Below are 22,684 nucleotides of genomic sequence, written 5' to 3' on the forward strand. Positions count from 1 at the left end.
GTAAAATTTGATGATGTAACTCTTATAAACATCTGTTATTGAAGTTTTTCTTTAAAGCCATACAGAATAGTGCTTAAAACTGCATTAATTTTTGAGTCTTCTTATATTTGGAATAAAAATTCTTTAACAAAAGAAATCTTTCTAGATACTTTCTTTATAATCTTACTTTCATTGAAAATTTCATTAGGTCTAAATATTATTTATTCACAGCTCTAAACTTAAATTTTGTGAATTTTTAATTACAGGCGAATATTTTCTGGTTTTATTTCAGGTTATCTGTGCAACAATTGCTTTTGGCATGGGGATTGACAAACCAGATGTTCGCTATGTTATCCATTCATCTCTCCCTAAATCAGTAGAAGGATATTACCAGGAATCTGGCAGAGCTGGAAGAGATGGTGAAATGTCTCACTGTCTGCTTTTCTACAGCTATCATGATGTAACCAGACTTAAGAGACTTATTCTTAGTAAGCTAAAATTTTCTGTGAAATATTATGGAGTCTTTAGTCTGTGTTCCCCTTGGTCATATTATCCTGTGATTAACACAGTCATAGAATAACTGCCAAAATATTTATTCAGGGCATCCCAAAAACCTAGTTACAGATTTAAGCTTATATGCTGAGTTTTAAAACATTCCATATAGATAGGAAGTGATTTAGAAATGACAAAAATTTTTTTAATTGGTTCTAAAATTTAATGAAGGGTACATTTATGTTTATATTCTAAATATTCATAATAATACTTAAGTATCACATTTTGAAGGATTAAATAGTATAGTTGAGTCAGCATTTGATATATTGATTTGTTTTGCTTAAGGAAGGAGTTAGGGAAGTTTTTGACAAGTTTTAATAGTATAAAGAAATGGTGGAGCAGCATCAGTAAGAGATCTGAATTCAGATCTTTGACTTGGTACTTTCGAGCTCTGTGTTTATGGGCAAATTATTATTTTACCCAGAGGTTCTTAATCTGGGATCATGGACTCCCACATCATACAAGGATGTAGTTTTAGAAGTTTTATGATCTTGGAAGGGGAATAAATTATATCTTTATTTTCATTGACCTCTACTAAAACCTAGCATTTCTTTCCAATTATGAATATAGACAGAAAATATACTGAGAAGGTATTCAAGAGTTTCATCTGTTTGCTAAAAGGATCCTTGATACAAAGAAGCTTAAGACTTCTACCATAACCTGACTTAATTCAGTGACTAAATAAAAATAGCTCTTACCTGCCATATCAGCCTTATATTTCAAGTGCTGTGGGAAAAGCACTTTACATAAAATGTAAAATGTCGTATAAATTTGAATTGTTAATATCTTGTTAGCCTTGGATTCTGCAATGGATAGGTGAAATGATGTGATCAAATTTACTGGAAATTACTAGAAATTAGATATTTCTAGCTCTGTTTTTGGGAAGTGTCTGATTCTATACCATGTATAGAAAGACAGTATGCTAAGAACTTTGTTGAAGCACTTGTAGGCAGGATCTTAATTTTCATTTGTCTTACTACATAGTACCTGACATATAACAAATACTTGTTAATTTATTTAGTAATAGAATATAGGTCAGTTCCCAATACTGAAAAGTTCCTTAAACTCACTTCATTGACATTTTAGCAAAATAAAAGATTATAGTTAATTGTAACAGAATTTCACTTGTAATAATGTCAATAATTTTCTGATTTCATTAAATTTTCTTGCTTACATTGGAAATGGTAATATTTATGTGTTTTTGTTCTGATAGTGTATTTTTCTGTGATATGCCTTTAATTTATTTAGTGGAAAAAGATGGAAATCGTCATACCCGACAGACTCACTTCAATAATCTATATAGCATGGTACATTACTGTGAAAACATAATAGAATGCCGAAGAATCCAGCTTTTGTCATACTTTGGGGAAAATGAGTTTAATCCTAACTTTTGTAAGGAATTCCCAGATGTGACTTGTGATAACTGCTGCAAAAAGAAGGTAAAGTAAGGGAATTTTATTTATTTTGTGACTTTTTTTATGTTGAGTGAGGGATTATAACTTGGTTGCTTTTGAAATAAAGTATAAGTTAGATTTAAAAGTTGAACAGTCAAGGATGAATAAGAAGAAAAAAATTGATTCTTTAAAATTAAGTATTGCTAAAAACATGCAAGTTGTTTTTTATGCCATTTCTTTTCCTAAAGGTCTGTGAAAAGATGTGGATATATAACTCTCCAGATAGTTGGTCTTTTGTGTATTTTATTGGTTATTAAGCAGAATTTTAAAGAGTTTTTCAAGATAGGGTGGGGTGGTGGGATTCAAAAGCACCTAGGTACATGAAGTTTTGGAAATGAAGCAAAATGTATTTATGGTACAGAGCAGGAGTTGGATTAATAATGAGGTTTATCCTTACCCAAGAAAATAAGTAGATTTTCAATTCCCTGTGTGTATTAGACTAAATTTTTAGCAAAATTAGCAAAAATTGATTAGAGTGCTAGCAGATTTAGCAGATATAGAAAAATGAGCAGATAGCCTTTATCCAGTTTACATCTTGAGGACCTGACCGCTTTTGTAGCACTTGCTGTATGCCTCTCCTTGTGCTAAGTGCTCTGGAGCCTTGCACAAAGGAAATAAAAGACAGAGTTTATGATTGAAGTATAATTTCTAGGGAAGACCAATAAATTCAGCAGAAGGTAGAAGAGAAAGAGAATCTTAATTCTATAATTTATTGTCTTCTGTAAATGGTCTATTATGGGCAATGTAAAGTGTTATCAGATGGGAATTCATTTTTAAACCCTAGCAATTTGGAAACCAGTTGCCTTATTAGTTGTAAAGAAATTTTTTTTTTTTTTTTTTTTTTTTTTTTTTTTTTTTGCTTCTGGTAGGATTACAAGACAAGGGATGTGACAGAAGATGTGAAAAACATCATAAAGTTTGTTCAAGAGCATGATTCATTGAGTGGAGAAAGAAATAAAAATATGGGCTCTTGTGGAAGATTTACTCTAAATATGCTGGTTGATATTTTCCTGGGTAAGTTATTTCATTGGTAGATTTTAATCTATATAAACAAAACCCAAGGAATTTGCTATAATTATGGAGAAGAAAACAGTTCATGTATTATCATAGAATTTAACAGTTTTATAACAATAGAAAATTAGCTTTTAAAAATTATATTATTGAAGATGGCAACAAGAGAGCAACGTCTCTTAGAAGCTCTCTCATAAAACTTCGAAACTAAGGACTCTAAACTTTCGAGAGACAGAACCCAAAGAGGGACCCAATGAGGCAGTTCTCCTACTCGAGGTAACGTGGAAAAGAGCAGAAAGGCTCTGCTCCCCAGGGTCGGAGGGGCTGCCCTCCCAGAGGCAGCCCCAGGGTGCTGGGAGCTATGGCTCACAGCAGCAGAAGAGTTTCCTGAGCACCAGATACAAAGTGGGGGAACAGCTGGGGACTTCTTTGAGAGCGAGCATGTGAAGCCCAGCCCTCAGGGCACACAGCGAGCTACATGGTCTTTCAGCAGGGCAGTCCAGATCCAAGAACAGAAGCAGGCAGAGCTGGTAAGCAGGAGCCCCCAGGGCATGAGCCCATTGAACCTAGGGAAGGGAGTGAAGAGAGACTGCAGAGCTCTGACCACATTCAGATCCTGATCGCAGTCTAGGCCCCCCCAATAGAACAGCAGGGGCCCCCTCCACCTCAGCCCCATGGCAGAGGGGGGTGCTTATGGTCATTCACAGGTCAGGAGGGAAGACAGAGCCTCACACACTGAGACCCTTGTGGGAGTGTCCCAAAAGCTTAGGAAGCACCCCAAAACCAGGCTCAGGCTGGGAAAATGAGCAAGCAGAGAAACAAGAGGAAGACCATTGAGAAATATTTTGCATATGAGCCCAAGAAGGATCAAAACACTCAGTCTGAAGATGAGGAAGCACAAGCTCCTGCATCTAAAGACTCCAAGAAAAACAAAAATTGGGATCAGGCTATGACAGCTCAAAAAAGACTTTGAAAATCAAATGAGGGAGTTAGAAGAAAAACTGGGAAAAGAAATGAGAGAGATGCAGGAAAAACATGAAAATGAAGTCAACAGCCTCAAGGAAATCCAAAAAAATGCTGAAGAAAATAGCATGCTAAAAACCAGCTTAGGTCAAATGGATAAAACAATTCAAAAATTTATTGAGGAGAAGAATGCTTTAAAAAGCAGAATTGGCCAGATGGAAAAAGAGATAAGAAAACTCTCTGAGGAGAACAAATCCTTCAGACAGAATGGAACTCGGGGAGATTGATGAATTTACAAGAAACCAGGATTCATTACTTCAAAACCAAAAAAAATGAAAAATTAGAAGAAAATGTGAAACATCTCATTGAAAAAACAACTGATATGGAAAATAGACTTAGGAAAGATAATTTAAAAATTATTGGAATACCTGAAAGTCATGATCAGGGAAAGAGCCTTGACATCATTTTCAAAGAATTACTACAGGAAAATTGCCCTGATATTCTAGAAGCAGAGGGCAAAATAGAAATGGAGAGAATCCACCGATCCCCCCAAGAAAGAGATCCCCAAAAAACAACCCCTGGGAATATTATAGCCAAATTGCAGAACTCCCAAGTCAAATAGAAAATATTACAAGCAGCCAGAAGGACACAGTTCAAATATTGTGGAGCTGCAGTCAGGATCGCACAGGACTTAGCAGCAACTACATTGGAAGCTCATAGGGCTTGGAAAATAATATACCGGAAGGCAAAAGAGCTTAGAATGCAACCGAGAATCAACTACCCAGCAAGGCTGAATGTCCTTCCAGGGAAAAAGATGGACTTTCAATGAACCAGGGGAATTTCAGATGTTCCTTTTGGAATGGCCAGAGCTGAACAGAAGATTTGATCTTCAGATACAGGACTCAGGTGAAGCATGGAGACTGGAGGAGAGGGGGGGAAATATGAGGGACTTAATGAGGATGAACTGCATGTATTCCTGCATAGGAAAATGACACTGATAATACTCATATGAACCTTTTCAGTTAATAGAGCAGGTAGAGGGAGCTTTTATAGTTGAAGCACAGGAGAAAGCTGAATTCGAAGATAAAATATGGTGTAAAAATGGAGTCAATAGAAAATAAGGGAAATGTGATGAGAGAAAGAAAAAGGAGAGGGGGAATAGGCCAAGATATCTCATATAATAAGTTTTTTCTTTATTACAATGAGCTATTGCAATGATATGGAAGGGGGGAATCTTCGCTCTCATCAGAGGTGGCTAGGAGAGTAAACAGCATATATACTCAATGGGGTATAGACATCTAGAGTAAGGAGGGGGACAAGGGGAAGGGGAGAATGTGAGTGATGGAGGAGAGGATGAACCATGGGGAGAGAGTGGTCAGATATAACACATTTTTACTTCTTGCAAGGGGCTGGGATTGCCTGTCCAGGACCATAGGGCCAGGTGGATTCTGGGCCTAAGGGGTGGTATGGGGACTCAGGGCCTCTTGGCCCCAGGACCAGGAATCTGTCTGCTGCGCCAATCAGTGACCCTACAGCAGAGTCAGAGTGAAAGGAGAGAGAAAATATAATACGTGGTAGTAGAGAAATACAAAAGGAGGGAGTTGCGATCAGCAATGGCAATGGGAAAAATATGGAAGTAACTTTCGCGATGAACTTGCCATAAAGAATGTAATCCACCTGCAACAGAGTTGTTGGTGTTGGAACAAAGACTGAAGCACATTTTTTAATATTATTATTTTGGGGGGGGGTGCAGGGCAAATGGGGCTGGATGGCCTGCCTGGAGCCGCATAGCAGGGTGATCTTTGGGTGTCTGAGGCCAGATTCAGACTCAGGTGCTCCTGGCTCAAGGGCCAATGCTCTGTCCGCCATCCAGCCACCCCTACTATTATTGCTATTATATTTTATTTTTGTTTTTTTTTTTCCTTTTTTGGTTTTTGCAGGGCAGTGGGGTTGGAGTGGCTTGCATGTCACACGACTGGGTGATAGTTGGGTGTATGGGCCGGATATGGGCTCGGGTGCTCCTGGCTCCAGGGCTGGAGCTCCATCCATTGCACCACCTGGCCATACCTACAATTATTACTATTTTTTTTTTATTTTAATTTTTTTCTCTCCCCTTTATCACTCAAGCTAGTCCATATTTTGTGGGGGGAGGGGTATTCTGTTTACTCTTAAGAATATTTTATTAATGCATAAAAAACATTTGTACAAAAAGAATAAATAAATATAAAAAAATTTTTAAATTATATTATTTAACCACTTTTATAAAAGTTTGGGTGAAAAGTTTGTAGGTATTGATTTTTTTAGAGGAAAGTTTTTTTCATGTATGTATTATGTATGTATGTATTTTTAGTTTTTGCCAGGCAGTGGGATTAAGTGGCTTGCCCAAGGCCACACAGCTAGGTAATTATAAAGTGTTTGAGGCCGGATTTGAACTCAGGTACCCCTGACTCCAGGGCCAGTGCTCTATCCTTTGCACCACCTAGCACCCCTAGAGGAAAATTATATTAAAAAGCTATTAACCAGTTTCATCACAGGTCTTTTCTCATAATAAACTTCTTAGTGCATCAAAATAGATCCTTACTGTGAAGTTGTATTTATAGTTAGGATATTGTTAGGAATCCTTTTTTCCAAACTTCTGAAATGAATGTGAAGCCCTCCAGAAAATAATAAATGTCAAAAGCACATTGCTTTTTATTCTGTCTTTTTCCTACATGTTGTTGTAGATCTAGTTAGGTGTTAATGTTTCTAGTGTACAATTTAGAAATTGGGTTTTTTTAGCATATTTTGAGGCAATTGGAGTCTATGTTTAATTATTGCTTAACGGCAAATCAAAACTTCTTTTTACTGTATAAGAAGAATAGAATTGGTATAATTCACCCAAGTCAGTTTTGATTTTTTTTTCCGTATTTGAAAATTTTTATTCAAAAACAAGAATTTCTGTGGACAACAATCAGCAAAACATTGTTGCTAAGGTTATGTAAATAACTCTGTTATATAGAACATTTCTTTGAATACATGTGCTATGTATATAATTAGTGTATGTATGTGGGTGTATATGTGTATATAATATTTGTAGGATGCCACATCTTATTTTTTATTATAAATAGGAAGAGCAGGTATTTTATATAGATGATTTAAAAGAAAAAAACAGATCTAAAGATTTAAAAGATGCCCATTTAGCCATCTATTTTTTATATCTATCCATGAGATTTTTTATGAAATAAGTCCATTCAAACTTAGTCCATGTTTTGTCTAATTCAGACTCATCTGTCAATTGTCATCCTGTAGAAATCACTAGGGACTGATTTTGGTGGTATTATCTATATATGCTAAAGAAACTTCTTGTGATTTCAGGGCATAAAAATGCTAAGATTCAGTCAGGCATATTTGGGAAGGGAGCTGCTTATTCACGACATAATGCCGAAAGACTTTTGAAAAAGGTGATACTTGACAAAATTTTAGATGAAGATTTGTATATCAATGCTAATGACCAAGCAATTGCCTATGTTATGTTAGGCGAGAAAGCCCAGGCGGTCCTGAATGGATATTTAAAGGTAACTCATTTTTAATTTAAATTTATCTTTACCTTCCATCTATATCTTTCTTTTAAGTAAAGAGGAATAGTTGTGTTAGAAATATCATAAACATTTGTATGTTTAAATATGTGTATTGCTGTGTGTATATTAAATTATATATATATTTTATAAAAGGTAGTCCTGTAAATTTGTGTTCATCTGTCCTTATGAATTTCTAATCATTTCTCCTGGAAAGTTTAAAGAAAAAACTGAATCAAACGAGTCATCCCAGATTCAACAAAAAAAAATTTATATATATACATATATATGTATATATATTTTAAATCTTTTCCAATAAAATGCAAAGGTTGTTTTCTACATTTACTTTTTTCTAACCTCTTTTGAGTTCCACATTTTTCTCCTCCTTACCTCCCCATCATGGCAGTAAACAGTCTTAAGTAGTTTGTACATGTATAATCATGGTTCATCAAAATTTAATAGAATTTCTTTATTCATCAGATTACTGATGCATGAGTGATTTTCATTTTAGTGATTTTACAAATGATTTTCACTTGTAAAGCATCTGTGTGTTTATTTGCAATTCATTTTTTAACTTTTTCCCCCAAAGGTGGACTTCGTGGAAACTGAAAATTTCAGTGGTGTAAGAAAACAAAAGGCTTTAGTAGCAAAGATATCCCAGAGAGAAGAAGTAGTTAAAAAATGCCTAAAGGAACTTACAGAGGTCTGCAAAGGTCTTGGAAAGGTTTTTGGTGTCCATTATTTCAATATATTTAATACTGTTACTCTAAAAAAGCTTGCAGGTATGTATGAACCTTCAGTTACTTGAATTATAAATTAATAGCCTGAAAATTAATTTTTCTAATTGGTCCTCTTTCTTATGAATACACCTTTAATTGTTTAAAATTCATTGAAAGCTTAAAAATGTTGGGGGCAGCTAGGTGGCTCAGTGAACAGAGTACTGACCCTGGAGTCAGGAGTACCTGAGTTCAAATCCAGCCTTAGACACTTAATAATTACCTAGCTGTGTGGCCTTGTGCAAGCCACTTAACCCTATTGCCTTGCAAAAACCTTAAAAAAAAAAATGTAGTTTAATTTGTGTCAGAATAAAATAGCCCTTTGTTAATAATATATCCTTCATTACATTGTTTTACATATTGTTCTCAAATAGTGTACCATGATCTCATTGTCTTCAGTATTAAAATCCATAGAAAAGTTAAATATTCCCATAGTTAGTTGAGAATAACATGCATTTTTTTCATGGTCTTCCTTTTCTGTAGTTAATAATCACCCCCTAACTTTTCATTCTTCCTCCACCATCTTAACCCAGTCCCTTTCACTTAACCCTAGGATGATTGTAATGATTACATTATTCTTTATATCTTAGACTCAACCAGTTTAATCTCCATACTATTTCTGTAAATGAAAACACTACTTTTCACATTGCTACCTAGTCTCCAAATAGGGGTATTACCCCTAGTACTCCAGTCAAATAGGTCTGTTAATTATTTAAATCATGCACATTCTCACTTTTACACTTTTATTTACATCGTCCCTCTTGTTCTCTTTTCAACTCTATTACCTCAGTCTTCTCTAGCCATCTCAACTTTTTATGATTACTCACTCTTCCCACTGCCATCCGTTTGGCCTTTAACACGTACTAATAATCCTGGTTTCTGCCTTGCATTGCATGTCCTGTACATCTAGCTAGATTGTAAATTCTCAAGGACAGAGATTGTTTTTTAATGTATTTTAAATGCCCATTGCTTAATTTGTACTATTTATTTTATAAATGTATGATAAGAATGGTGATTATAATTTCTGATTTCAGTTTGTTTTATATCTGTGCATAGAATCTTTATCTTCTGATCCTGAGGTTTTGCTTCAGATTGATGGTGTTACAGAAGACAAATTGGAAAAATATGGTGCTGAAGTGATTTCAGTACTCCAAAAATACTCTGAGTGGACATTGCCAGGTTCAGTATCTATTCAATATAATAATATTTCATTCTGTTTATTATTTAAGAGTAACTCATCTTTGTCTTTAAAAACTAAACCCCTGAATAAGCACATGACTTTTTTACTTTCTATTAAGTGTTTACATTTTGACAAAGAGAGCTAGACCTATCAATGCCAAAAGAATATTAGAAGAATAAGTCCCTGTGAAAGTTAAATTCATTCTTACAAACCATCAGGGTACCTAATACAACTAACTATTTAAACTTAATTGTCACCTTAAAGAACTGAAAGTGGGATCATGGAATAGCATGATCTAGTAGAAAAAGTTATGCAGTTTAACAGATCTCATTTCCTTCAATAAATATGAAGTGAATAAGTAGAAATGTAGTCAAGAAAATTTGGGAACAAGGGTATAAGTAGCCAGGAAAGTCAGTAAAAACTCATTTTTTTGAGACAGAGATGAGATAGGAGATGAAAAAGATGGTACTGTCTTCTGCGGAACAAAGAGAAGACCATTTTGGCTGGATCAGAAAGTGCCAGAGAAAAAGTAATGTCCAATGATAATTGAAACTAGATTGGAACCAAGACATAATTGTGAAAGTCTTATAATTATCCTAGAGGCAAAAGAAACAACTGGAGCTGATTGAGTAGGACAGTAACATGACCAGATCTGTGCTTAATGAAAAATTACTTAGGCAGCAGTGTATAAGATAGACAGGAGTAGTGAGAGACTTGAGGCAAAAGATCAAGTAAGGAGTTATTGTAATAATCCAGGCAAGATGACCTTAAGTAGTTGATAGCTATGTGAGTGAAGAGAAGGAGTCAGATGTAATAGATGTTATAGAAATGGGTATAGCAAGGTTTGTCTGTTAATTAGATATGTGAAGAAAGAAAGGATAACGAATGCAAAACAATGACAAGTTTAGTCACCAGGGAGAGAGAAACTTCTACCAAAAATGGAAATTTGGGAGAGGAGGGAATTTGGGGGAATGGACATGCTGAGATCAAGATGTCTCTGGGTCATCTGATTTGAATGATATATGATAGGAAACTGGAGCTCAGACAAGAGCCTATAACTGGATATATATAGACCCAGGAGCTCATCCAAGAGGAAACATAGAGGGAAAAGAGAGGGGAACCAGTCTAAGACAATTCAGAGGATCCTTGGTGAGGAGACCTGATATGGGTGTGATTGAGATGGTATAGTTGGACAAAAAAAGTAGAAGAAGCAGACAAGAGTTTGGACATGAAAACCACAAGGAGAGGGTGGCTAGGTGGCATAGTGGATAAAGCACCGGCCTTGGAGTCAGGAGTACCTGGGTTCAAATCCGGTCTCAGACACTTAATAATTACCTAGCCGTGTGGCCTTGGGCAAGCCACTTAACCCCATTTGCCTTGCAAAAACCTAAAAAAAAAAAAAAAAAAACACAAGGAGAGAGAAGAGTGGACAGTACTTTCAGATAGTAGCCAATGGTTAAAAAAAGTTGAAGGCTGAGAAAACATTATCAGACTTGGAAAGCGATAGTTGGTAACTTCAGAGAGAGCAGTTTCATTTGAGTGAGACTAGAAACCAAGATTGAAGAGTGAATGAGAGGAAGGTAAAGGTGGTGAGGGTTGACAGTTTTTTTCCAAGGAGTCTGACAAAGAAAGGTAAAAGGAATTTAGAACAATAACTTGATGCTATGAGACTTGGGGGATGTTTGAAGCACATAAAGAAGAGTTAGGGAGATAGTCTGTTCTGAAGAGAATGTAGATTCATCAAGTCTCAGTGAGGACTAGTAGATGAAGGGTGAGATAAGAAAGAAGAAATCTTTTCATTCTAGAATGGGAATCTCATCAAGTCCAGTGAAAGGATTGGGTGACTTTAGAATGAGGCATAGGTAGGGAAGGATCAAAAGAATAGGAATGGAAGAATAGAAGGTAAAATGAATTGGGGTAGTTTGCTCTTACCTAGCTAGTGATTGTCAAGATCCAGTTTTTATGTTTTTATTCACTTCTACAATACCTTCTTTCTGAAACTAGGTTACTAGAGTATCTTAGATAGGGATAGAGACTTGACCCTATAATGATGCAGGTCAGCATCTTCTTTACAACTTTTAAGTCTTAAAGAGACTGTGTCCAAGGTCACACAGCCAGTATGTAAGAGACAAGACTTAAACCCAGGTCTTGACTAACTTCTCTTCAAGTCATTCAGGCTCACAACCTAAGTATCCTCTCTACTATGTCCAATCTGTGTCCTATCTTGTCATTTCCACCTTCAAAATCTCTCTCATACACTCCCTTCTCTTCTCTGTAATAGCTGCCCCCACCTCTACACCTCCCTCCCCCCAGTACAGACCTTTATCACTCTATGACTAGACTCTACCATATCCTGTTGGTTGCTCTTCCCCATTCCAGACCATCTTCCACTCAGCTATCAAAGCATGATTGTAACCATATCACTTCCCTAATCATTAAATTCCAATGGCTTCCTATCACCTCCATGATCACATATAAAATCTCTTGGACTTCTACAGCCCTTCATAAGCTGATCTCTTCCTGTTTTTCTGGTCTTCTTACACCTTATTCCCCTCCTTGTCCTCTATGATCTAGTGTCACTGAATTCTTGCTGTCACTCCCAAAAGGCACTCCATCTCTAAGTTCATGCTTTTTCACTATCTCCCATATTCAAAATTCTTACTTCCTCATCTGTCTCCTGACTTCCTTCAAATCTCAAAATCCCATCTTCTGCCAAAACTTTAGCACCTTCCCTCTGAAATAATCTCCTAATTTACCCTTTATATAGCTTGTTTGTACAGAGTTGTTTGCCTATCATCTCCCCCCAACCTCCAGTAGACTATGAGGGCAGGGATTGTTCTGCCTTTGTTTGCATTCATAGCACTTCACCAGTATGTACCTAACAAATGTTTCTTGAATAACTTTTCTTGACTTAAGCTTAGCTCAGTCTATCAGCTTTGGTTTTCTAAAACTCGTGTTTTATTGATGTTGATTTCTTTATCATATCACCATACTACCCAGTGATTCCTCTAATAAAACCTCTTTAATGAATGCTATCCACTAGGCAACACATATCAACACATTGCCCATATCTGATGGAAATGCCATGTTTCATAGCTATTGTCCACTATTTTCCAATTTCCTGGAGTTAAAATTGATCACAGCATTGATGAAAGTTCTTCATCATTATTTTTAATTTTCTGATAAAAATGTATTTGAGAAGTAGGGCTAACAATACTCTAGTGTTTTATTTGTTATAGTTATCCAAACTTCAGCTTTATTTTGAATACTCAAAGAAAATAATTTAGACATTTTCCAGTTACAAACTAGAATCATCAAATATTAATGCTGAAAGAGTACCTTAATCCATCTCCCTCATTTTAGAGATTAAAACACTGAGACCCAAAGATTTTTAGTAACATGCTCAAAGAAACTCTACTGGGGGTGACAGAACCAGGTTTAGAATCCTGATTTCCTGAATCTCAGCCAAGATTTTTTCATTATACCATACTATCTCTGTTGAAGAGGCATTGTCTTTAGTATGACAAATATTTGAAAGCTGCATGGGTGTAGATGAAATAGGACCATAATGGATAGTGAACTCTGCCCTCCATGCTAGTGATAACATGTAGATTCATCCAGATGGTACAGTGGACTGGAACATCAATCTTTATGGAGACTTCTTCCCTACTCCTTTCTCTGGTTTACCAGCCAAACAGCAGATGATTTTCTTTGAAAAATAGAAGTCAAGTCACAGTTGTGCTCTGCAGATAAATTCTTTGACTACAAAATACTCTTAAATGCAAATAATTATGTAAATTATCATTGTTGCAAAAGTATACATTCATAGACTCCCTTTGACAACATAATTAATGAAATGTTCACAGCTGTTATGTGAAGATGTGTTTGTACATACAAAAAGAAAAGTTGGCCTAGGATTTTTTTGTTGCTTAATTTTTAAATAAGCTTTTACCTACTGAAGTACTAGTCCCTGTTAGAAATGGGTATAGTTTTTTATAGCACCATAGATTGCTCGGAACTGGGATGAACTTTAGGGATCATTTAGTCCAACCTCCTTATTTTACAAATAAGAAAACTGAGATCTAGAGGTGAAGTGATTTGTTTTTAATCACAGAGAAAGTTATGGTAGCTCCAAAACTAGAACCTTGATCTCCTTCCTGACTCAGTCCAGGATTCCATGAAACATGGTATATCAAAAGTTTGTCAAATACCCAAGATGTCCCACAAGTGCTACATAATACTAAGAAAATCGTTCACAATCTTAGTTTTGTGACTTTGCAAATTGTATCCATTTATTTCAACTGGTATTAGAAGATTACAATACAACTGATACTATTTTATATTTATGTATATGTGTATTTATACATATATATATTTCATTAGTTGTATGCATTATTGTCCATTTGTAGATAAAGATAATGATTCCCTATGGCTAAGTCCTCATGATGCTGAAAGAAATGAAGAAGAAACAGCAGTATCTTCTCACTATTTTCCAAATAAAACTAAAAATGAGAGGAAGAGAAGAAGGTTGCCAATCTTTCAAAAGTCTAAAAGGAAAAAAAACAAGCAATGGGAACCAGCAATCAAATTCAAGGAGGTATGTTTCTTTTGCTTTGGGTCATATTTTCCAATCCATAGTAGCAGGAAGAAAACTATAATATGTCTCTGGTATGATTTGAAGCGTTTGTTGTTCGTGCAACAAATATTTATTAAAGTATATACACTAGATACTCAGATTTGAGTAAATAAAAATTATATTTTAGATTCTTAAATTATCCTGGACTAGATTATTTTTAAAATCGTTAATTTTCTTCAGCTGATTATGTACCTCTACACATAAACCAAGTAAACCCATCACTATACAATCATTTATCTTATATTTGCTATTTCTTAAATTAAAATTCTTCAAAATTATGTAATTCTGAATCTCTGCAAGTTTTCTGGATTGGTATGTTAAGAATATGATGGAAAACAGATCAACTTTGCTTGATTTTATATCCCCCATCTTTGTAATAATATCCAAGAGAGAGAGTTGTAACCTGGAAAATCCAATAGAGGACTACATTTATAAACTGTTAAGCAGTTAATTGTAAATTCTAATTCAAAATTAGTAGGATTCCAAATATCATTATAACATCATCAACGTTTCATTTTAGGAGCCATTTAAAAATCAGAAATTTGATGCATTTGGGGTGAAAGAAGATATAGTTCATTATTATTTGTTGGTAAGGAAAGAAAAAGCATTTAATTTGTTGAGTTCATACAGAATAGTATAATTCAAAGGTCTTGGGGTTATTTTTCATTTTTTTTTTTATACCCTTGTCTCTCTGCAAGTCTTCCAATTATAGCCATAAAAGAGAGCTCTGGATTGTTGGCTGTTTAGTTAAGGGATGGGTAGGGTTGTGGCTGTTACTTAAATCTAAAGAATGTGAAACTAAAAATAACGACATTTTCACAGAGATGTTTTTAGATAATGGGAAAAATCTGTAGTAAGCTTTGCAAGCTGTTGTATTCTTCCTATTTCCTCCTAGAGAATAAAACTGAAAATTAGGTTGGAATTGGGATAGAGGTCATATTTTCCATAATTATCACTTTTGAGGTGGAATCACTACCTTTATATACTAGTTCTTCTAGTGCCCAGAAATTTAAGCTCATTACTAAGAATGAGTTTAATTTTGTGGTGTTCAGTACACCAGAGACCAGCAGCTTTTCCACTGGGATTGTAATGTTCTTATTTTCTTCCTTTACGCTGCTGCTTTGGGAAATGTTTTATTTCCCTAATAGAATATGCACAAATGTAATTGTTCCCTAAACAGGTGAATGATCTTCCAGATAACTTTAATTTTGGTCTAATCTTAAGCCAGGGGCTATTTTCTGTACTTAGTTTATTTACCTGAAATCTGGCCTCAAATCTTGTCAATCTAAATGAAATTCAGTTTTATCTGAACAGCTTCACAGATTTTGATGATGAATTTTAATAATGTTATCAAATATAAGTATCTCTTCTTACTCCAAAATACACTTCTATTTGTTACTGATTTTTTTCATACTCCACTCTCTTAAAAATGAAAAGACAATTCATTATTACTATTGCATTTTCATTCACCCAGCTCCTGTAGAGAATTTTCTAGGTACATTGTGCCTACTCACCTAGAAGGGTTTCAGAACCCTTAACCCAGGCCCTTCTGTCAGTTGATATTCTAACTATGGATTTTAAAAAAGTGCCTAAATGAATTAGAAGTGACTATAAGCTAACTTAATAATTTAGTAAATCCAGGTATTCATTTGACATTTATTTCTCAGTAAGAGATCAGCTTAGGAAACTAGAAAATATGTTTTCTTCTAGAACAATGTAGACTGACCATTTCACCTTCCAGCTTAACTACTTAAGAAAAACAAGGATCAATTTAACCAAGATCTTCTGTGCTGAAAGAAGACTATAGTCCAGACAACATGCCCAAAGAAACACTAGCGGCATGGCATGGCATGGCACAGCAAAGTGCCGGGGAGTTAACGCTGGGCGTCCATTCAGCACACTTACAATACAGCAGGAAATAACTCTGGGGCAGAAAGGCTTCTCTAGATAACACTGCCATTATCTTGCTGCGCAGTCTGGCAGCTTTTTGTTTTTGTTTTATAAAAAGCCATTATCTTCAGGTCAGCAGGGGAAGTGACGGTATTGGGAGGACTTGGGAATAAACCATTTGGGGGAGTGAGAGCTGCAGCTGGAGACCATACTCACCTTCCTTGGCCACCCTTCCACTCCCACTTTCCTTTCTGAGTTAAAAGGTAACTGGACATAGTTGGAAGCAGCAATGGGAAAAGTTGTTGGGGAGGCAGCTTTAAGAAAGCAGCTCCTCCCACACCAGGCCATGGGATTGGGACCAAAAGTGCCTCTGGTTACATTGCCCATTAAGCCCACCCAACTCTACTTTCTTTCTGCTGTCAATTTTAAAGGGATCAGCAGAATTCACCTACATACTCCAGCAGTTTGATCCAAGTCAAGAATAAGCTATTTCAAAGTTGAGCTAATAGCCTTCTCACCACTTCTTCCCAGAGATACAATTTCCTGGAATGTGAATATGATTACATGGGTCAAGAGTTTGGGGGCTTAACTTTAAAGTGTTTTCATTTATTTAATTTAATTGAAACAATCAATAATAGGTAACTATAACAAACTGGAATACAGGGATATGAAATCAAAATCTATAAAATTGAGAAGTATATGAATAAATAGTATGAACTTACTGAAATCCCTGATCTAGGAGATAGCTTTCTTTAGAGTATACTTAGATAGGGGCAGCTAGGTGGCGCAGTGGATAGAGCACCAGCCCTGGAGTCAGGAGTACCTGAGTTCAAATGTGGCCTCAGACACTTAATAATTACCTAGCTGTGTGGTCTTGGGCAAGCCACTTAACCCCATTTGCCTTACAAAAATCTTTTAAAAAAAAAAAGTAAAGTATACTTAAAGGATAGCTAGGCAGTGGACAGTGCACTAGCATGAATCAAAAAAGATATGAGTTCAATTCCAGCCTCAGATACTTAATAATTGTATGACCCTGGGCAAAACACTTAACCCTAACTGCCTTGCATCAGGGCCATCTCCAGTCGTACTTACTCATATCAGTCCACTGGACCCAGATAGCTCTGGAGGAGAAAATGAGGCTGGGGACTTAGCACAACCCCTCCTGATGGTGTCACCTCCCTGATATCATGGTGGTCTTCTAGAACAAAGGACTAACAACATTAATAATAACTTAGGTAAATGAAAAGGTTAACTTTATAGATCAGGAAGTAAACTCATGTAACTTAGTACTACTAAGAAGTTGTGCAGGTTGGGAAAATCAGGATGGGTCATTAGATAAATTCATAGTCAATTATTAAGCAAAACAAGAAAACATGTCAGCAAATCTCCAGTTTTTTGAGATTCATATTGAGAAGGGCATATCCCATTCAAGACATCTTTGGCCTTAGAAGAGAAAATATTAGGCTGACCATGTGTATGACTCAAAATGGCAATTCTTATGTATATAGGAATGTTACTGGTGGCAGGACTGGACTTACAAATCATCTTCATGTTATTCTATTTCAAGCCATTTCTTACTATCTTTGCTTATTTGGTTTGGTAGAGTTTTATTTACATATTTGCCTAAAATAAGTCATGGTAAGTGTAATTTTATTTTGCCAATCAAAATGAAGTCAATATTAATTTAATTTGGATTTCTTTGATCATATTTCTAGGACATCTAACACATGCAGAAAGACATCTTCCAAAAGCAAATCCTCAGCTGCAATTGGATCCAATTCAGCAACTTACAGTTCTCAAGTAACTTCAGGAGCCAGTAGAAAATTGGGGATTATGGCTCCACCAAAACCTAAAAATAGACCATTCCTTCAACCAGCATATTCATTTTTGTAACATCCATGCTTAGCTCTTATTTTTATATCTATCATCATCTGCCTTGCATTGATTGTAATGGATTCTAACTGCTATAATAGAACTTCTAAATTTTATTTTTAATGAAGTAGATGTTATTTAAATATTAAAGATCTTCATTTATTTGGGTTATGATGTCTTTTTGGAGGTGGAGAGAAACTTTTATTTTAGATATTCATAGTTTTCAGTAGCAAAAGCTGGAATCAGTCAGCCAATGAAGTTAATAATAAAGTTTTCTAAAATCCTGTGATTGCTCTGGTTTCCCATTTCAGGAATACTACAAAGGTTTCTAGACCAACATGTTTCTAGACCTTCTCCAAAGCCCTAGAACTTATTCCTTGCCTCCCTAACACAAAATATCTTTTCCTCTATCTATCTTCTTATATTTATTTGCAATTTCCTTGGATCCTATCACATGATCAATTTTTGTAGAAGTGCTTGTGATGCTAAGAAATAGTTAAATTCTTTAGTAGTTCCCTTTTAGAAGCTCCATAAATCAGTTTTAATTTCTCCAACAGTTTGTCCAGTTCTATATTTATTTTTCCTTTCATTTATCTTTGTTAGTTTTGTCTGTGAGAAAAAAGTTAAAGAATTTTACTGTTGTATTATTGTCTGTCTTTTTGCAATTTAATTTTTGCTTTATGATTTTAGATGCCATGTCAATTTGAAATATGTTTAATATTATTTTTGGTTCATTGTCTAGGGTTCATTTAAGCAGTTTCCTTGTTCATCTCCATATATATTACAAATTTTTATTTTTACATTGTCTGATAACTTACTTGGAACTCCTGCTTCTTTGGATTCACCTGATGCATAGTGAATTTTTTTACAGCCTCTCATTTTTATTTTATGTGTTTGCTTTTTAGATGCCATCCTTGTAAAGAACAAATTGAAGTAATTTGTATTCTTATCTATTTATATTATTTAATCCATTCCTATTTCTAGTATTACTTTTAAGGAGGTTTTTTTATTTTTGGTTCCTCTTAAGTCAGGAATTTTCCCCCTATAAATTATAGTTTTGCTTTATATACTTTGATGCAATCCTATTCCCCTAGATTCTTTTTTCCCTTCCCTCCTGTTTTTGTCAACTCTTTCTCCAGTTGGAAGTTTTACTTATTTATTGATTTTATTTTTATTATCTAATTCTTCCCTTCCTTCCCCCCCCCAAAAAAAAGGTTAGTTCAAAATTCTCTACCTGTCTTCCCCTTCTGCTTATATTTTGTTATTCTGCCCCCCCCCCCACCTTTTTCAGGATTTCTTTACCTTGTTTAGTTTGTTGATTTTTTTCCTTTTCCATTTCTTCTGAATTTTTATTCTTTGATAGCTTAATCTCTCTGTTCTTCAGAACTTCCCTCTATGTCCAGAATTCTTAGCCTAAGACCTATGAACTTTTTTTAATAATAACAATTTGATAATTGCATTTCAACTTAATTGGTTTCTTATAAACTTGTATTTTATTTTATGCCTTTAAAATCATTACTCTTAGGATAAGACTATGACAAAATCAAGAAACCTTGTTGTAAAGGTGCTTGGTGAGGAATATTCCCCTCTCCATGAAATTTTCAAATGCTTCTGGCTGACAATAGACCAATCAGATGAGGCAGCAGTGGATAGAGCACTGGCCTCAGAGTCAGAAGGATAGGAGTTCAAATCTGGCCTCAAATATTTGAAATTACTAGCTGTGTGACCTTAGACAAGTCACAACTCAGATTGCCTTGCATCCAGGGTCATCTCCAATTATCTTGATTCATATCTGGTCACAGAATTCAGATGATTCTGAAGGAGAAAGTGAGGCTGGTGACTTAGCACAGCCCCCCTCCCTCACTCAAATCCAATTCATGTGTTTGTCATGACATTACTGCCCTAATGTTATGGTCTTCCAGAATGAAGGAAAGATATCATCAAAACAATGAGACATTGAAGAGTAATTCTACTCCAATGTTCAAAATCTAGTTTAGGGATATTAAATTCTCACATGAAGTACCTCCATCTCCTTTAAAGAGAGGGTCCACCCTGACCATGGTATTCAGTAGATAAAAACTCCCTCTTTTTCTTTAGCTTTTCTTCAATAATAACAACTTATAACGTAGCCCTTAGACTTACCCTACAACAACTTTATGATATAGTACCAAGGTAAAATTCTGATCACCCAGCCATGTAAAGAGAAAAAAAATTTAAAACTTAAAGCTTTGTTAAAAATGAACTTTGAGAGCAGCTAGAGGGCACAGTGGATACAGCACCAGCCCTGGAGTCAGGAGTACCTGAGTTCAAATCTGGTCTCAGACTCTTAATAATTACCTAGCTGTGTGGCCTTGAGCAAGCCACTTAACCCCATTTGCCTTGAAAAACCCTAAAAATGAACTTTGTTCTCAAGTGTCCCTCAAACTTTCCTAAGTAGAGGCTCCTTTGGTCAGAAGATACATGATCTAGTCTTAGTTCTCAATCCAATTTCCTTGCCAAAGTTGGTGTCTAAATTCCTCATATCCTTGAAGGGCTCTCCCTCCACCCCATGAATATTTTTGTATGTGGTATAATAGAAAGCTGAAACCAGATGACCTGTGTTCTAGTCCCAATTCAGACATTTAGCATTTGTGTGATCCCTCCACAGATCACTTGGTTTTTCTGTTTGTGTACCTTAGTTTCCTTATCCATTAAAAGGAAGTCATTCGTTTCCTGCCTCTCAATTTTTGTTAGGAAGAAAGCTATTATTACTTGGCCTAAAGGTCATCAGGTAACACCCAAATCTAGTCTTGTCAATTTGGCATAAATCCTGTGAGCTAACCAACTTGGGCTACTTTTTAAAAGTCCTCTCCTTAGGAAGTTCTTTGGTTACAAGTGACAATGGGTTTTGATGTCTGAGAGTAGCAAAGTCTGGGATTTAAGGCCTTCTGATAAACACTAGCCATTGTGAGCACTGGTTAAATCACTGAAGAGCTGCAGATCTACATTGAAAGACTTTCTACAGCAATGAAATGTGTTTGGACCAAAATGACCAGCATTGAGCCACCTCCTACCCTCTAATGTAGCCCAGTATAGAGGCAAAAGGAGCTCAGCTGCAATTTAACCCCCCACCCAGCAGAATAACTCTCTGTTCACCATAATATTTCACAAAAACCTAACCTTCACTCCCTATTTGCTTGTAATCCAGTTCCATAATTACAGTTTAAAAGCGATTTCTTCCTGGTTACCAGTCATCTCTTCCTCCTAAAATGTATCAAGGTTCCTGATGGAAGTATACACTAGACTAGACCATTTACATCTTGTTTACCTTTCAGGTTCTTAGATGGGCTAGGAAAAGCCAGAATGAGGTTGCATGAGTCAGGGAGGCCTAAGGGGTGGCTAGGTGGCTTAGTGGATAAAGCACTGGCCTTGGAGTCAGGAGTACCTGGGTTCAAATCCAGTCTCAGACACTTAATTACCTAGCTGTGTGGCCTTGGGCAAGCCACTTAACCCCATTTGCCTTGCAAAAAAAAACTAGAACATGGAGAACCCACCTATTCTAATACCTGCCCAGTGTGGTTAGCTCTCTTATTGCCAGTTTAAATTTGTTTTTAATTAATAGACTTTTCTTTAAGTTCTGTTGTTTGGTAGTTTCAATTGTGTATTACTTCATGACCCCATTTGGGGTTTTCTTGGCAATTGGAGTGGTTTACCATTTACTTCTCCAAGTTGTTTTACAGATGAGGATAACTAGTAAGTGTCTGAGAACAGATTTGAACTCTAGCAGATGAGTCTTCCCTGATTTCAAGGCTGGTGCTCTATCCACTAACCGCTCATTAAATTTTAGCTACTTGCAATGTTCAAATACATCCATGAATGAAGAACAGACAGTCCGAGAACAGCTTTGAGTAATCAAGCTAATAGTGATGAAACCAAACAAACCAAAAAAATCAAAACAAAGTTTGAAAAAAAGTGACTACCCATTTTTATACTGCAACTGTACCCTTGTTATTTGCCAGTTGATAAAGTCAAATAAACAAACCTTTATTATCTGCTATGTAACTAGATTCTCTGCATCATTCTCTATATTTCCTATGTCTTACTGCTGTTCGAAGTTATTTTCTACATTATGTTGCATTCAATCTATTCTTTATTTCATATAAACTTTCTCATTTCTTTATATTCATTTGTCATTTTAGGGTGGTTTATTTTTTTGCAAAGCACTGGGGTTAAGTGGCTTGTCCAAGGCCACACAGCTAGGTAATTATTGTCTAAGGTCACATTTGAACTCAGGTACTCCTGACTCCAGGGCCGGTGCTCTATCCACTGTGTCACCTAGCTGCCCCATCATTTGTCATTCTTTACATTGCAGTAATGTTCCATTATATTCATATACCACAATTTACTTAGCTATTCCCCAATATTCTTCTACATGACTTTTCTTACTATAAATGGTATACCATATCTTTCTACAAGTGGATCTTCCTGTCACCAACCTCCTTTAAGCACAAATCTAAAAGAGAGATTGATAGGTTAGAATATGAATATTTTTGTAACATTCATTGTCCCACTTAGAATTTTTTTTTAAATTCTGAACTTAACCAACATCAAATAGGATGAGGGGAGGAAATAAGAATTTATATGCCCCTTTCTATAGGCCAGGCACTGTGCTGTGTTTTACAAATATTACTTCATTCATTACCTCCTAACAATTTTGCAAGATGAGTATTGCCATATAAAAAGCAAAAGAGAAAGAACTAGATGTGGAACTGCTGATCTATATTATGAATAGCTTGCTTTTCTCTACAGGCAGATAATAAGTTCATGTTATGTCCTTA

General features: G+C 35.6%; 1 protein-coding gene across 1 annotated transcript in view; it reads left to right on the plus strand.

Annotated features, from left to right (window-relative positions):
* Window positions 1–18,404, plus strand: part of LOC141521457 (recQ-like DNA helicase BLM) — a 56,153-nt gene extending 37,749 nt beyond the window's left edge. Inside the window, 9 exon segments of the mRNA XM_074234038.1 lie at window positions 272–467; window positions 1,780–1,970; window positions 2,855–2,999; window positions 7,314–7,513; window positions 8,103–8,295; window positions 9,346–9,468; window positions 13,879–14,024; window positions 14,026–14,066; window positions 17,711–18,404. Coding sequence (XP_074090139.1) covers window positions 272–467; window positions 1,780–1,970; window positions 2,855–2,999; window positions 7,314–7,513; window positions 8,103–8,295; window positions 9,346–9,468; window positions 13,879–14,024; window positions 14,026–14,066; window positions 17,711–17,888 — 1,413 coding nt within the window. The 3' untranslated portion in view covers window positions 17,889–18,404.
* The last annotated feature ends 4,280 nt before the right edge of the window (window positions 18,405–22,684 follow it).

Source organism: Macrotis lagotis, chromosome 4 (assembly GCF_037893015.1).
Source record: "Macrotis lagotis isolate mMagLag1 chromosome 4, bilby.v1.9.chrom.fasta, whole genome shotgun sequence".
In the NCBI taxonomy this organism is placed as follows: Eukaryota; Metazoa; Chordata; class Mammalia; order Peramelemorphia; family Peramelidae; genus Macrotis; species Macrotis lagotis.